Genomic DNA, 17,700 nt, shown 5'->3' on the forward strand with positions numbered 1-17,700 from the left:
TTAACTGTTTTGCTTTAGTTGTGTTGGTTGAAAGTAGAATTCAGCTGAATTAAAGTCAACCTTAATTTTCAGGAGGTTTTAATATTAGTATGTGAATATATGATGTAACACATAGGAAGTGAAGTAAGGTTTTAGAAGTACTGGATTTTGTTTAGCGGATAATCATTACTTAAAAGGTATACGAATAAGAATGGATCAAACCATGTATTATACTGAAGTTTTCTTTTATAACAAAATCCAATAAAATACGTAAATCGTCAATTTTTTATGTTTGCATTTTTGAAACAGGAATACATTCTGTATTGTTTCGCAAAGTGCGTTATAGTAGAAGTCCAACTATTCTTCGTCATATTTACATTGGAAATTTAGTATAATATTAAGTGGTCACTGAGAAACCGAGATGCATGATAGATGCAGGAGATGTCACATCCCACCTCCTCGATAGAGTATCATCTCTAAATGTAAACTACTTAATCCAGAATAAACCGACACTTTATTTAGATCATCATACATGTTAAACTATATGGTGCTACATTATAAATTAGCAGATTATGCTCAATGACAAGATTTCGTCCCTTACACATGTGAACCCTTTCACAAGAATGTAAGAAAAGTAGGTGATAGTATTGGTATCACATTAAACTTAAACTGTTACTTGTGATTTATGAATAAATATATTTAGTATCATCTATTGGCTCACTAAGTGTATCTCAGTAGCAAGTAATTGCGTTTTTATGTTTTGCAAATAATAATCTGTTCTAATTTCTTTTGTAGTTACTTCATCCAATCTCATTGGTTTAGGGGTCAAACGCGAGTTTGTATAATATTTTAGTTTAAGGTTAAATCATTGGATTGCTTTACATTGTTAATTTAATAACCAGGATTTGTGACTACCTAAATATCTCGAGCTGTTTCACTGGTAAGACGTTGTTGGGATACATACACCCTTAACTACAATTAACAACGATCGTATGAATGAATTCTCAATTTTATATTCTTCTGTTTTCTGGAATATTGCATTATAGTCTTAAGTATTTCTAGTCAGTCTGCTGTACGGAGTTATTTTTCATTTATTTGTAATATATTTAAAATAAGATTGCTTATAATTTGTATAGTTAACAAACTTTTGTTTAGAAACTAAATACTTACATGTGATAATACCAGTTGTGTTTTGAACATCAATAAGAATTTGAGTTAAGGAGAAATATAGGAATCAGATATCCTTTTGAAAAATGTCAGAGTTATTGATGAAATAGAAGTTCAGAGGAAAATGAAGTAAACAATATTCAAGTGTGCAAATGGAATGTGGGTCAGGTAATGTTAATTTAATAACAATTTGCATTATAATATTCCACATATTATCTAAAATAATGTATTCTAGCTTTAAATGTAATATGTAAGCCTACTCAAACCATCCTCTAACTTGTTATATGCACATATATATATATTACAGTATTTTTAAATTTGTAATTCAAAGCAGACGGGCAAAATTTTAGCTAGTTTTCTTCGTGATTTTAATATAGTATATATATTAATATAGTATATATATTAATATAGTGTATATATTAATATAGTGTATATATTAATATAGTATATATATTAATATAGTGTATATATTCGAACAACAATGTCAGAAACATATAACATTACATATAAAATAAAACAAACTGTGGTATAAACTTCAATGTAAGAAATGTAAAATGTATCCTAGAAATGTGGCCTGTTGGTGTCTCCATATGTATGTGTGTATTTATGTTTATCGTGATGGTATTTCCAGGAAGAAAACTGTTGCAGACGGAGGAGAATCCATTTTCTGACTGTATACCTCCATCCATCCAGGACTTTCCAAATGACTTTTTCACACAAAGTGAGAGATTAAGAGGTGGAGTCGTTATCCATGTTTTAATAGCAGCTTATTTCTGTGGGATGCTGGCTATCATTTGTGATGACTATTTTGTTCCGTCGCTGGAGATCCTTTGTGATGGTATATATGTACACTGACTAAAGGATATAAAGTATAATAACCTGAGATCTAGATTCTGAAACTTCTATGTGCATACATTTATAATCAATAATGTTTAAAATAGCAAGTCTATTTTTCACTTCGGTCATATTAAGCATTACTTCTCAATCTTACAGAATTTTGTTTTAATATAATTTCATCACTCTTATAATAATGTACTAGTCTACATAAACCCAAGTCAGTAAAGATACTGATAAAAACTAAAATACGAAATCGTAGGATTACGTTCCTTTCATATGTAACAATTATGTTTTGAACTGAATCTGAAACTTTTCGTTTTTGATTTAACTATTTAGTTTTGCAAATTCCTTCGGATATCGCTGGAGCCAGTTTTATGGCGATTGGTAGTTCCGCACCTGAATTCTATTCATCAGTAATTGGTAAGGACCTTTATTAGTGTTTTTTTTTAATTTTCTTATTATAGCATTTACATAAACATGTGTCAAATATTCCATTCTCAATTGCTGTATAAATTCCCAATAGTTTTGTGCATAAAATATTGGAAACAATTATGGAATTCTAATTTTTTATCTTGTGCAAAGGTACTACATTAGTTTACAGCCACGTGTTAATAGCTTACACTAACTGGTTGTTATCAAACCCATCAAAAAGTGCCACATCACAATAGTCTATAAAAGTACGAACACTCATCTTTTGCCCAATAGTAGCAATGTAAACGTAGTCATAGCTTTCAGGACTAAAATACTGCGTGACAAACATACAAAACTTAAAGCATTTTGATGGTAAAGAATAACATTTTTCCCTCCAGTTGTGCCAAGACTTTGTGTTTTGACATAAGATGTAAGTAAAATTTTGAAGACGGTACGCAAAACTGGTACTGTAAAAAAAGGACATGGTCAAAAAAACAAAACAAAACACAACCCCTTTAAAAGCAATGTTAACTATCTCAATTTATATTCTTTACGAGGTAGATAATGGCCCATTATAAATGTTTTCAACTACCTTGCTGTAATTAAAGGTGTGAATTTTACCTTGAGATTAATAAAATACACAATAACATTAACTTTTCTCAATTTTTTTAGCTGCTTGAAAGCCTTTACTGAGAAGAACTAAACAATAAAAAAAAAGATTAAATGGGCATCGAACCACAAACAGTAAAATAGGCAAAGATGAAGACGTGTTTATCTTACAGATTAAAACAAGTTCAATGGTTTGAAAATAATCAATCTCATTTTGTTCAACGGTAAAAAAAGAACCAATGTAAAACATCCACAGTGAAACACGACGGTGTATTAGTGCCTGGCTATATATCAGACAACGATGCCAATGATGTGCACAACATCGATGACATTCTGACATACATATTACAGTATTGAACTACACTACCATTTTACCAAAGTAATGTCTCATCAGCAGCGATTGATTTTCTAGCAATACAATTATTTAATGAAAACATCAAATATGCTAAAACGATAAAATGGTGGAAAGTAGTCCGAATGAAATCTGAAAGCAATGGTTTGGCCTGCTTAAAATCTCGATAAAAACATTTCTGTAACTGTATAGGCTTGTATGAACTAAGAAGGTGTAAACTGTATGAAAACAAAGTGAAATGCTTTGTGTAAAGCAAAAGAAAGCTCACTTATAAAATACTAATATTTTTCATTGTATAACATATTTTTTCCTTTATATGTGATAATAATTCATTTAGTTAATAAGTTCGTCTGCTTAGTAAAAAATCGTTGTGATTCCTGTATGTTTATTACTTATAATTTTCATATTTATTTCCATTACGAATAAAATAGAAGCCAGGTCAAAATAATAATGATAAAAAAGAAGTATATGCACAACAATTTCTTTATTTCAATTAAAATCAGAGTTAGAACATGAGTTGGGTCTTCTTTTATTTGAGGAATATTATCTAGTTTATCAAAAGATATCTTGCATATCGTGAAATACATTTTACACAATTTTATTACACCCAAATTTTAACATGTGATTAAAGCTTTTTTTAGAGTTAAAAAAATTAAAAGTTGTATATGTGAGGTTAAAACACTGAAAACGTTAGTACAAAGAATGAAAGTCTTGTAAAATTTCCCTTTGGGGCTCAATGGTGAGCTTGAATGATTTTAACGCTAAAATGCATGGCAAGATTCTTGCTGTGGGAAAGCATAGATAACCCACGCTGCAACTTTGGACTAAATAACAAATGAACAAACCTTACGAGATTAGGTCATTAAATTGTGCAGAAAGTTCAGTTTAGTTCTTTTTTTAAATAATTAATCCAAAGTTACGAGGAATAAGCACTACAAGCAACTGTTCATGTGAGAAATATCCCTAACGAAAACTGAATAAACTACAATTGATACAATTTTTATTTTGTTTTGTTACTTATAAGTCATTGCAGTTGTATTTCGGCATATGATTTTCTTGTATCATCTTTATTTTATAGGTGCATTTATAACTGAGGGAGATATTGGAATTGGAACCATATTGGGAACAGCAGTATTTAATTTGTTAGGAGTCACAATGATTGTAGCGTTTATTGTTTGGAAATCAGTAAGTTTAAACTTTGGTAACAGTCATTCTAAATTGAATGGTATTGTAATCAGTGCACCATTGAAATCATTTAAAGTGAGTAACAATGGTATTCCAAGTAATTTACAAATATTTATTTGTTAGATGTTTTAGGGACGTTTTGCATTTCTCTCCCTCTCTTCTGAATTTCTTAGCGGCCGATAAAGCTCGTATACCTATAGAAGTAAATGTAACAAAATACTATATATGTGCACATATACACACACTCAAATATATCTACTGAGAATGTTTCATTATTTATATGGTTAGTAACAAACATGTGTGACAAGGCGAAAGACCCTTGCTTATACACAAATATCCGTTTTCATTCTGTACTGCCTTTGAAATAAATTGTTTATGAACACAAAATTTGTTTAATTGATTGAAACCGATATATATATATATAAACTTGAGTAATAATCATTGACAGCTCTATAAAAATGATTTATAATAACAAACTGTGCTGTTGATTCAAACAGTGTGTGTATGTGCGAGGCCACATCGGGCTATCTGCTGAGCGTTGTAAATCTGTAGACTTGCAACTGTACTAGCGAGTGGGGTCTCAAATGGTGTGTGTATAATTGTTTTTAGATTTAATTTTTAAAATTCTGATGTGGTTAATATGTACTAATACTGCTACTAATCTGATTTATTGCAACTGTTCTATGAAGATTAACATTATGTAACTTAGTCACAATTTTACCAAATATTCAAATCATATACACCTATATATATGGAATAAAGATATGCTAGACAAGTTTTGTAGGTACGATATTTTTTATTAAGGCTATTTATATATGAATAATATATTTATTTTATAGTTATAACTTTTTGAATTTCGATAAAGAACAGTTTAGTCAATAACCCTTACCACATGATAACGAAGTGAAAACGTTAAATGAATAGAATGAAAAAAAATGTTAAATACGTAAGGTAAAGAAAGAAACATTTTAACTTTAAACACTTCTATTCGTAACACTTGTTAATGATCATAAAATCAATATCGACTTTATGGCACTTGAGGATACTTTCTTTTCAAGTTTTCTAGAGTTTCAAATTTATGACTGAATATTTATATGTTGAGTAAAATTCTGTGAACTGATATACTGCAACAACTGCAACACTTGCAAATATTACTTTATGACTTTGTATTGAGAACATTGTAAGTTTATTTTAAACATATGTATTTATATTTCAAAGCGTTTATAAGTATTGAAACGCTATTTTTAGATAGTTCTTTGTATAATGTTCCAAATTATAGACTCTAAGGATTAAAAATTAAAAAATAATAAAGATAGGAGTTTCTTTTGGTAATGGTTGTAAAAATATTATAAAAGGACATATGAGTAGTTTGGGTGATAATTTTTCTATAACTGGAAACTTTGAACAAGGAACAACGAAGAAATTCTTGCCTGTTTATTTTATCACAAAATGAATGAGTTAAACAAGATAAAAATTCTGTGTAAACTGACCTGATCACTTTACATGTTGAAACTGTTAAAAATGTGGAAGTAAAAAATAAGACGTAGAACAGTACCGAGTTTCAAAATTACAAAAGTTTCTGATGAATCATTAGGTGCTATTGAAAATGATCTAATAATTTGTCAATTAACAACCAAAAAGTGTTGATCAATGGCGTCAAATATTGAGAAGAATATAGAGTTATTAAATGAATACAGAGTCATAAAATATATAGAAATGCTAAGTGTACCAGTTTTGTTAAATACCCATTATTCATTCTTGAGGACCTTATGACAATTCATGTTAATATTAATGAAAATCATATTGTTTTAGAAAGTTACAATGCTTCTTAAGAGTGGGATTCATATGTGGTTATGTTAGCAATGATCTGTTTAATTGAGAGCTCAATCAAATTATAGCCAGTTATTAACAAATAGTTTATTCTATAATTTAAGTGTTTACCAACTAGAATAATAGAATTTTGGTTTCAAATTTAAGGATGATTTGCTTCAAATCTGATGTTTCATGGCTTGAGCTTAGTTACTGCAAATAAAAAAATATAATATCATTAAGTAGTTTGGGATCATGGGTGCATTACATGAGTGACGATAGTTTCCAGTTATTCGTCCTCCAGTGGCATAGTGATATGTCTACGTACTTACAATGCTAAAAATCTGGTTTCGATACCTGTTGTGGGCAGAGCACAGATAGCTCATTGTGTAGCTTTGTGCTTAATTTAAAACAACGACAACATCTAAAGTAGTTCACGAGATGGTGGTGGGTAGTGCTGGCTTGCTTCTTTCCTTCTAATCTGTCACTAAATTAGGAACAAATAATGAAGATAGCTTGAAAGATAATTGGAGTTATTTGATCATCTTTCAACATACTTTTATATAAGTTCTATTTTGAAATATTATACACTTTTGAATCGTTTTTAATTTATATAATAATGGTTACTTTGGAGAAAAATAGCTTTTATAAAATATCAGATCCACCTTTAAATTTTTCTTAGCATACTTACAAATGCTTATATTTGCTTAAAAAGTAGTTTATACATTTAGAAAGAGTAGACAGCGTAAAACTATTTCTGTTTTATTAATTTGTATAAATACAAGACTAATACCCTACCTCTATTCAGTAGATCAGTGGTAAGCTTATAAATTTACTATACCAAAATCTGGAATTAGATTCATTGTGGTAGACAAAGGTTAGATAGAAAATTGTGTATCTATTTGTAAAAGAACAGTCAAGAACGTTTTTATGGTCAAAGTGAATTCACATAACTTAGAGTTACAGAATACTTTGATATAAAAATAAGTTGAATAGTATCAAACATATAACTAAATCGAAATTTAATTTTGATAAATAACATGAGAGGAAGTATATTGATAAAATAACGATATTTATTAAATCAGTTAAAGGAGTGTGTTTTACTTTTTCTGCTTTATTGTGTTTAATTCAAAATCGTAATAAATGTGAAGCATATTTTCCTGCTTGAAGCAATTTTTAACATTTTTCTAACCTTTACTGCAGCTTAGGAAGTACTGTCCATGAAAGGACTTGTTATTGTACTTACGATAATTATTTACAAAATGTTCCCCCCAAACCTATATAATTTTGGATGTTGCTTTGTTGATAAAAAGTACTCAGGTCTTGAAATCAAGTTAACATTCATCAACCTATAGCACATTGATGAGAAATGAATCAGAATTTGTGTATTATGGCGTCTTTTCTTTGATACTCTTAAAATTTCCAAAGTTATTTTAATTTTCAACAGTCTAGAAATTTAAGGATATTTAATTACTATTGCTCTATTTCAATTAGAATAGTTTGATTGTTTTAAAATGAGAACTGTATGTTTTGTTTAATAAGTTCTAAGTTGATCTTTCAATTTTCTATTTTAACATAGATCAGAATTGTAAATATTTTAAACATATATCACAATAGGATGAACTTTGTTTATTAACATATACATTTATTCATTTGAATATATTATAATTTAAGTAGAATTTAAAACAAATATTCAGTTAAGTGTGAGATTTTTTTGTCTCAAGTTTATTGTATAAAAGCTATAAATGTGAACTCTTACGTACAGGATGTTCCATTGGACTGGTATCCACTGTCACGGGATTCCATCATATATGCAATAACTGTTGCTGCCCTTGTAGCAGTATTAAATGACAATGTTATAAGATGGTAAGTTTAGACTTCATGTAGAACATTATATATGACAAACATTTACTTCGCTTGTAATTCAATAACATTATTAATGCTTTACTAATTACTGATATTGTAAAGGAACAAAAAAGATAGTGAAATACTTTTAAACTGTGAACTTAAAATAAAAACTATGAGTATAAAGCATAAACAGAAGAAATTAGAAAAAAATAATTAAATTGGTTTACTGAGAAATATACGAATTGTATTAAACATTGAGATGTAGGTACAACAACGATACAAACACAGAAGTGGATAAATACTTGAGGTCAAATAATGTTTATCAAAAAAACGTAAGTAGTTATATTGGTACTTTGGCGGCAGAAGTGACGTCACGTGTTATAAGATAATGCAGCAGACTAATTAACTAACAATAACACCCAATTATAAATTTAAAAAATAACAAATAATTACAGAATGTTACACCAATTATTGAGAATAATTGGAGATAATTATAGTTAAAATTTAAATCATTTACAAGAACTGTAGGTTGCATGGTCAATCATATTGTGTAATGATAAATTCTCACGACAATAATTGGATAAAATTATAGTTCGAAAAGAATGTGATGCAAATTATTTACAATTATTATAGTGGGATATCACTCCTATCAATGTAACTACTGACATAAAAACAAAAGTCGTATTCTATACTTTTATCATAAACAACTGCTAGAAAAGAACATGATAAATGTTTTACATGAAGAATGAAATTAATACTGAAAGTTGGTTGATCTGATCTAATTGCATTCGAGAAATAGATAATCTGAATAACAGATACCGAGTATGTTTGGTTGTTGTTAAGCACAAAGCTACTTGGTAGGTATTTGTGCTTGGCCCACCATGGGTACTGAAACCCGGTTTTTTAGCACCAAAACCATACAGACTTACTGCTGTGTAAATGGGGAGCATGAGGAGTATTACTATAGCATTATGAACTTTATTATACAAGTCAAAGCTTATTGTTACTTTAAATATATTGAAGTAAATAAGTGTACTTATTAGCTGATGTTTTGAATAGAAGTGTCATTATTTACAGGTGGGAAGCAGTAATTTTGATGCTCATGTTCTTCTCTTATCTGTTACTCATGTATTTCAACACTCGAATTGAAGGTTTTTGCACATTACAGGTATTATAAGTTCTGTTATAATTACATATAATTAGTGGGAACATCTAATAAACAGTGCTAGATTAAGGCATAAGCTAACTAAGCTACAACTTAGGGTCTCAGAATATCATAATTTGGCACTGATAATAGAATATATTTGTTGTAGATTATCTATAGTATATTCAAAGATCTGATGGTAAATAATTTTTCAGTGCAAATGAAATAATATTGTTGTAAATTTTGTCTTTCATTAGTGGTTCTTTTAAATTACCTGATAAAATAATTTGATTTCCAACTCACAGAACAATAGAAAAGCTTATTTCTTCATTTATGTCAAGCTGTGGTAATTTGTAGATTTACAAATACTGCTATATCCATTAGACTAATGTAAAGAATGAAACTACATGTACAACTTAACAACTGAAATGAAAACACAATGATATATTAATCCTACTGATTAGAAACAATTTACTATATTTTATTTTCTCTGAACCCTTTACTTATAATCTAAACTAGAACTTACTACAAAATCTGAAATTAATATCATTAGAGCTTTTAGGTGTTTTATGTTTGTTTTTAAACCTTTCAATCTTAATGTAAATATTTATAACAAGCAAATAAATTGCAACATTAAAAATATAGATAATAACAACAGTAAAGAAATATTTTCTAAACCTAACTACATATCTGTTTTTATACAAACCTGTATTACACAGCTTTCTTTCAAATATCTTAATCTTGAAAATTACCTGACGACTTAATATAATTTTCATAATGCCTTTTTCATTTTTCTGTCTGGTTTAACTTTTAAAATTTCAAATAATTAAAACATATTATTATTCAGGTATTTTGTATGTATTGTGCTCTCTACAATGAACCTCTATTTATGTTGATTTTGAATAATATGTTAAATAAATTAAGTATACTTATCATAAGGTCTATTAAGTGCCCACAGCATAACAGTATATATATTTATTTGTTCTTCTGAGTTGGTTAATACGAATACTGTTTAAGATACTGATAAGATATATTATAATTCAGTTCAACGCTTGTCACTATGCTACATAAGGTTTATCCTCATACAGAATTACTGATAAGGAGCTGTAGTCACTGGAACTGTTTTAATGCATTGTCAAGTGATGACCTCAATTATAGACTAGGCTTCATAACTGTTTCTATTTCATAAATACGTTTTAAATAAACAAGTTTTATATATTGTGATACAGATCTGAGAACACCTGATGTTAAATTAAACTCTATATTATAAATTATTTTATCTAAACTTATACCACATACACTATTAATTGATGCAAATTATATATATATTGTTTTTAATATGAAACAAAAAAAGGTAACAGAATATTTGAAATAAAGTTTACTTTAATCAAATAAGCAACATTTTCTGTTCTTATTGTCCCCTGTTGGATCAGTGAAAGTTTATGGACTAACAATGCTAAAATCTAGGGTTAGATTTTCTACTTGGATCAAACATAGATTTTTGAGAAAATTTTAAAAACACAAAAGAAAAATATATTGTTTGGTGTCCTTTTAGAGAAAGACCTTAAACTTTAAATACCAAGAAATGCAAAAACAATTAATTTCCACAGGTATCATAATCAATCTCCTTTATACAACATATATTTCATCTGGTTAGCTTTAATTTACCTCTAAGAATACAGGGTGAAGCATAAGTTGTACATCACCATGATATTCTAAGTTTCATCCTTATTATGATTTTACTAAGTTTCCTTTATATTTCACCAAACTCCACTTTTTCTGTGTTAAAATAATTTATTGAAATGCCATTAACCTTGCAAGAGCACTTGGAAGTGATCCCACTGTGTGGGACTTGTAGATTGAAACAACTGCAGTTAGTACATTTTTGACTTGAAGCATCATACACAAGAGATTGTTTTGTTTTTCATGAATATTAGAATTTGCTCATTAGGTTTCTTTTAAATTAGTCCTATGACTGATTGTAAAACGTAATGGAAAACTTTTTACAACAAAAGACGAGGATCTTTTAGATAAAATATCTGGTTCTGTCTTAGCAAGTCCAATAAAGTTAACTAGCGACATTAAGCAAAAAGCATCCTTGACTTCTGAAGCAACATAATTTTCGTCTTTACAAGCTGTATATAGACAATAAGTTGATCCAGCTTGATTATGAAAATCTATGAACAGTTTTGGCAAAGGAGGAATTTGATGAGCACATCATTCAGAAAATTTTGAACAAATAAAGTAAAGTTTTACTTGAATGGGTTAAATGAATCATCACAATTTTGGATGCTGTTCGCAATAAAATTCAAAATTTGTTGCATAAAGCAGAGAGCAGGAAGTAAATAGATGATTTGGTGTAACTTAGCAAAATGTTGTGTTTCATTTTGTTGGTCTAATTTTCATTTACGAGTCACCCACTTTCTTTTCTTGTTTGGTCTAGACATCACGGGTTTGCAAAAAATATTAGGTAACATTGGTTTCAAAAGGAATGTGCCCCATCCTATTGTGCAATGGACCAGAATGTCGCTTTTCTTAACAAATGGACAGGATGTCATTGGTCTGTGTGCTTTCCTGATCTTTCATCATTATATTTTTCTGTAGTGAATCAAATAATTAGTATAGACAACACCAATCTAACTTTGAGGATTTGAAGCAAAAAATTACAACACCCTACACAAATGTAATACTTCATATGTTGCAGAGCATGAATTGGCATGGCCTGAGTGTAATGTAGTCTCCAATACTAACAATAGATGTTGCAAAAATTAATACGAGACATTGACGTTCACAACAAATAATCAATAACGCACTGCCATCGTGCCTGCTTTGTGCTAAAGAATGTAGGTTATTTTGCTGATTTTATTAATGGGTTTCATTTATTTTGATCATTATAAACTTATAAACGTGCAGAATATATAAAACGTTTTAATTTTATCGGTTTTTAACTTCTAAATAAAATTAAGTGTTTTATGTATGTAAAACCGGCTGGTATGAGTAGAGAAAGTACTATGAAGAGGAACGAACAACGTTTCGACCTTCTCAGTCATCGTCAGGTTCAATTCTTTACATAGTGCTTTCTCTACCCATACCAGCCGTTTTTACATACATAATTTTTCCTACAAGTGGGTTTTCTCGTCATCACGGATAATTAAGTGTTTCGATGAATACATTTAAAAATTGGAGTTAATTTTCCATGATTAATTATAAAATATGTCATTATTTATATATGAGTTGAAAAAGGACGAATGAAAATATTTTTATCATCTTTGAATTATAAAATACTTATTGGTAAAATGCATATGCTACTGATTTGCCTAACTGGATACTTTTGAAGTGTATAAAATCACATTGTATTTAGACGAAATACAATTTTTATTACATTTTGCTCCTTCACAAGAAGGAAGAAAGTGTGTAAATATTTCCACAATATTGTATGAACGTAGGAAACAACTGATTAAACAAATAGCATAATTAAATCTCATAACATAAACTTGGTAGGTAAACCATGAACTCAAATTTTAATCACATAGACCATCTGTATATTTTTATGTGTATTAAGTTTCATGCTGTTAATACGTGTATATTATGTTTAATTAAAGGTAGAAAAATTGAAAATTAGATGGTTAAGTAATCATCCTTCTTTGCCTGAACAAGAAGCAGCAAACGAGAAAAGCCCTCTAGTACATAGCAGGTCAAGGGAACACAGTTGCGAAGATTCCACTAAAGAAGGCACCCGGAAAAGGGACTTAACTGTTTCTTGGGGTAAAAATGAACGGTACATTCTATCTGTGGAGGAAAGCATTGTGGAAAGAAGATCAAGAAGAGAAAGTCACATTATTATGGAGAATGGTAATTTTTTCAATTATTATACGGATCTATTATGTTCAGTGAAGGACACGTTCTATAGTGTATGCGAGAAACCTACAACTGTATTAAGTTCAAAGCACATTAATATTCATACAATTAAAATCATTCAGACTTCTTAAGTTAAACGCTCAGGAAAAACACATTTGAGTTTAAATATTTCTGGGAGTACCTCCTTAATTTATTGTAGAAAGCAAGTGTGGTTATATTTAGTCCATGCTCCCTTGTTATCAACTTTAGTTTTATTAAAATTATGAATAATTATTCTTATGCTTACTTTTGTTTGTTTCTAAGCATAAAGCTGCACAATTCTTGATGACGAGAAACCCACTTGAAATAAAAATATATTTCAGAACGGCTGGTATGGGTATTAACACTTTTACTGATAAGGAGAAAACAACGTTTCGACCTTCCTAGGTCATCTTTAGGTTAAGAAAGAGATAGTGTTTGAAAGTGACCGTTGACGGACATATGTCTTACGGACGAGAGTATAAAGGGGTACTGGATTGTAAGATGCATTACAGTTGGATGATAGGTTATTAATTAGTATAAGTATAAAAGTGTTCCTTTATATACTGGTGAAACAAGCAGAAAATTGGAAACTAGATTCAAAGAACACACACAAAAAAAACACCTTCACATGTTTTTGAACACTGCAAATCAAATAAACACAACATAATCATAGAAAACACCCAGATATTAAGTAGGGAAAGAAATATAAACAAACGCAAAATTAAAGAAGCTCTACTTATTCAGCAAATAAAACCAAAATTAAACCAATATAAAGGAACAACTTTATACCTATACTAATTAATAACCTAACACCCATCTGTAATGCCACCTATAATCCGGTACCCGTTTATACTCTCGTCCCTAAAACATGTCCGTCAATGGTCACATTCAAACACTCTCTTTTTCTTAACCTGAAGATAACCTAGGAAGGTCGAAACGTTGTTCTCTCCTAATGAGTAAAAGTGTTAATACCCGTACCAGCCGTTCTGAGATATAAAGCTGCACAATGGGTTATCTGTGCTGTGCCGCCTGTCACAATATCGATACCTATACTGCTGAATCACTGGGGGAGGTGGGATTAGCTCACCAAGCTCAGATATTAAGTCATGACTGTTGGATTTTGTTACAAAAACTATTAGTTTAATGGTGTTTAGCTGGATGAAGTAATTTTTAAAAAAAATTATGGGTTTAAAACAAGTAAGGCAATTTTGTGAGTTATAAAGTTTGGCAAAACGCTTATACGCATGTATTTTAAACTGGTGTAGTAATTTCATTAATCATGGTTATAGAATCGAGAGACGAAAATTATTATGAATTATTAATATATAAGTTGCAATGATACTCCTTTGAATTATAATGGGAAAAGCAATATCTTGAGCCATACATTTACAATTAAGTGAATGTATGATATTTCCATGAATAAAGATTGTTAAATATAATTGATGCTTCAAACCCTCTATACTTGATGAAACTGAGAAAAATCAAGACAACTGTATGTTTCAGAAATACATTATTCATTTCAACCAAGGTTTCTCATGCCTTTACTAGCGAAACCATTTTCATAATAAATGATGTATTTGTGAAATGTACATTTGTCTCAATTCTGATTGTTAAATATGTTGAATTTTATATTTCCAATAAATAATGGGAATAAAAGCTGTTGGTGATAGCCCTACGAATGATGGAAAGGTTATTCCATATATCCAGTTCGTTTACCTCTGATAAAATCATGAAGATAAACAAGTTGCGTTTCATTTAATCAGTTATACAAACTATTTTACATACAAGAAATTAATCACTATTTAGTCTGTTAAACACACGAACCACATTTATTGTAAAAATTGCTTAAACAGAATGCTTAACAAACCTAAAAGAGTCATTTGATTTCACAAAATACAAAGTTAATTTTGAATATAATTATTTATTTTATTTGAGCATTTTGAAACGTATTTACAAGGGACCAATCTTGGCGTCCTACACTTTATGATTTTTTTGATGTATCATAAATAATGTGACTCCGTCAGAAATTGGTATCTTTGCTGGAAAAATTATGTAATAAACCTTTCGTACACAAAGTATTCATCAACTCAGATTACGTTCAGATCAGAGGTTTAGAATTTCCAAGACAAGTGTATTCCTTATACCTAATGATACTGGGAAACAAAGGAACAAGGAAAATATATGCAGGAAGCCGTACAATAGCTATGATCAGCAAGAAGTGAAAATTACGAACATAAGGATAAAAGCCACCCACTCGCTTCAGGAAAACTATCTGGAAACGAAACTAAAACGGCACAGGTTTACTAATATAACGTTTCTAGGCATGCTTTTTATTTATCCATCGCAAACTTCAAGCATTTTGTGAATGAAGTGGATATCAATACTTTTACATGACTTGGGATTAAGCTCCTAACTCCCACCCAGAGAATATATAAAAAGCAATATATTAGAAAGTATAATGAAATTATAAGTATAATGAAATTACAAGTACCTAGTAGTAGAAAAGTCAGTTTATGTAGTGACAACGGATCTCTGTGTAAATGAACTGTGAGAGTAGGTGCGTGGTTTGTTTGTTTGTTTTTGAATTTTGTACAAAGCTACTCGAGGGCTATCTGTGCTAGCCGTCCCTAATTTAGCAGTGTAAGACTAGAGGGAAGGCAGCTATTCATCGCCACCCACCGCCAACTCTTGGGCTACTCTTTTACCAACGAATAGTGGGATTGACCGTCACATTATAACATCCCCACGGCTGAAAGGGCGAGCATATTTGGCGCGATGGGGATGCGAACCCGAGACTCTCAGATTACGAGTCGCACGCCTTACGCGCTGGGCCGTGCCAGGCCCCAGGTGCGTGGAAACAATTATCTTGGTACATCAGATCGATCATCGAAACAATGCATATAGAAGTTGTGTACTTTGGACATACCAATCTTACAATTAACCTAATTGCAATAACAACTATGCTAGAAAGTTCTTGTCAAAATGCAGTTTATTCAGACAGCATGAACGGACTTTGTCCATTTGGACTATAACAGCGTGATGAGGTTTTCAAACCTTTTTTATGTGACATACTCAACCATTTGTATTTTTAAAAATTCGACATGAAGGGTATTAAATGCTTCGTATATACACCATATATATATATATACATCATATATATATATATACATCATATATATATATATACATATATATATATATATATATATATATATACACCATATATATATATATACATCATATGCTTACACTGCAGAAACGTGAATCGTTTAAGTTATTTTCCTGCAAATACTTCTATTTCAAAATATATTTTCAAAATTTTCTTGAAAACTAAATGTTGCTTTGCATTTACGAATAACTATTTATGTTGATATTTCAATTGTTCGCTTTTTGTTTCGAGAAAATGACTTGGGATTAAGCTCCTAACTCCCACCCAGAGAATATATAAAAAGCAATATATTAGAAAGTATAATGAAATTATAAGTTTATAAATATTTGGGTCTAAGAAATTTCATAGACTTTCAGTACTCAGTTCGTAGATTATCATGAAATTCGAATGGACATTAAGGGATCGCTAAAAATACGTACATATATTTTAATTTTATAAATTGGGAATCCTAAGTGTTGGGAATTATGGAGATTTTGAGGGTTTTCGGGAACACCTAAATAATTTACATAAAAATTAGTATGGATATGGAAACCGTTCTTTTAGACAAGAATCTCATTCTGGAATTATTTTCAAGGTCATTCCAAATGTGGGGACCAAGAGAGTTTTGAAGCTTTAATTATTTAAGTGTTTAATAAAAATATAGACGACATTTTATTTCCCATGATTTAACACGAGTAGTATTCTGCTGTTATCCGCTCCTATTTCATTAGAATCAGACAACATTCATTCCACCAATCATATGTGAATATTGCAGAGGTTGAACAAGACTCGTTATGTTTCATCTTTTATAGACTTTTCAAAATTTGTTCAACATGAATAATTGGCATTTAAGATACACGTTAATGGATTATTACTTTATTCTTCCTAAACTATTTAGTTTCCATATCAATTTCGTATGTGCGTTTCTAGTTTATATTTGTGCAAGTGGATTAGGTACTTAAAAAAAACAAAAACGAGCTTTGAACTAACGTTGTGTCAATTTCTCAACGAAAATTAATTAGAATAATTCCAAAAATTTTGTTAGAGTTGAATAGATTTACTGTCTATCTACAGTAAAGGAGATGAATGAGGAAAACGAAGAAGAAACGTCTGTCTGGCACATGCCTGTGACAGGTTCTCTACGCCAGATCTGGTGGGTTCTAATGTGGCCAGCTTCGTTTTTATTCTACATCACCGTTTTGGACTGTCGGAAACAATCTCGACGTAAATACTATGTGATAACATTCGTAATGTCCGTTGTGTGGATTGGAATAATATCATATTTTATTGTCTGGATGATAACGATTATAGGTGAGTTTTAATAATTGCTTT

The 17,700-nt window shown here is 29.9% G+C and overlaps 1 protein-coding gene across 2 annotated transcripts in view; it reads left to right on the forward strand.

Annotated features, from left to right (window-relative positions):
* The window catches only part of LOC143233811 (sodium/potassium/calcium exchanger 5-like), a 32,829-nt gene that overhangs the window by 5,826 nt on the left and 9,303 nt on the right, over positions 1-17,700 (forward strand). Inside the window, exons 2-8 of one of the 2 annotated variants that reach the window (XM_076470522.1) lie at positions 1,778-1,984; positions 2,320-2,403; positions 4,434-4,540; positions 8,115-8,215; positions 9,275-9,365; positions 12,944-13,193; positions 17,443-17,679. In XM_076470522.1, the coding sequence (XP_076326637.1) occupies positions 1,778-1,984; positions 2,320-2,403; positions 4,434-4,540; positions 8,115-8,215; positions 9,275-9,365; positions 12,944-13,193; positions 17,443-17,679 (1,077 nt within the window). The remainder of the gene's footprint in view (positions 1-1,777; positions 1,985-2,319; positions 2,404-4,433; positions 4,541-8,114; positions 8,216-9,274; positions 9,366-12,943; positions 13,194-17,442; positions 17,680-17,700) is intronic. The other variant, XM_076470523.1, reaches the window with a different exon arrangement.

Source organism: Tachypleus tridentatus, chromosome 12, assembly GCF_004210375.1.
Source record: "Tachypleus tridentatus isolate NWPU-2018 chromosome 12, ASM421037v1, whole genome shotgun sequence".
Lineage (NCBI taxonomy): Eukaryota > Metazoa > Arthropoda > Merostomata > Xiphosura > Limulidae > Tachypleus > Tachypleus tridentatus.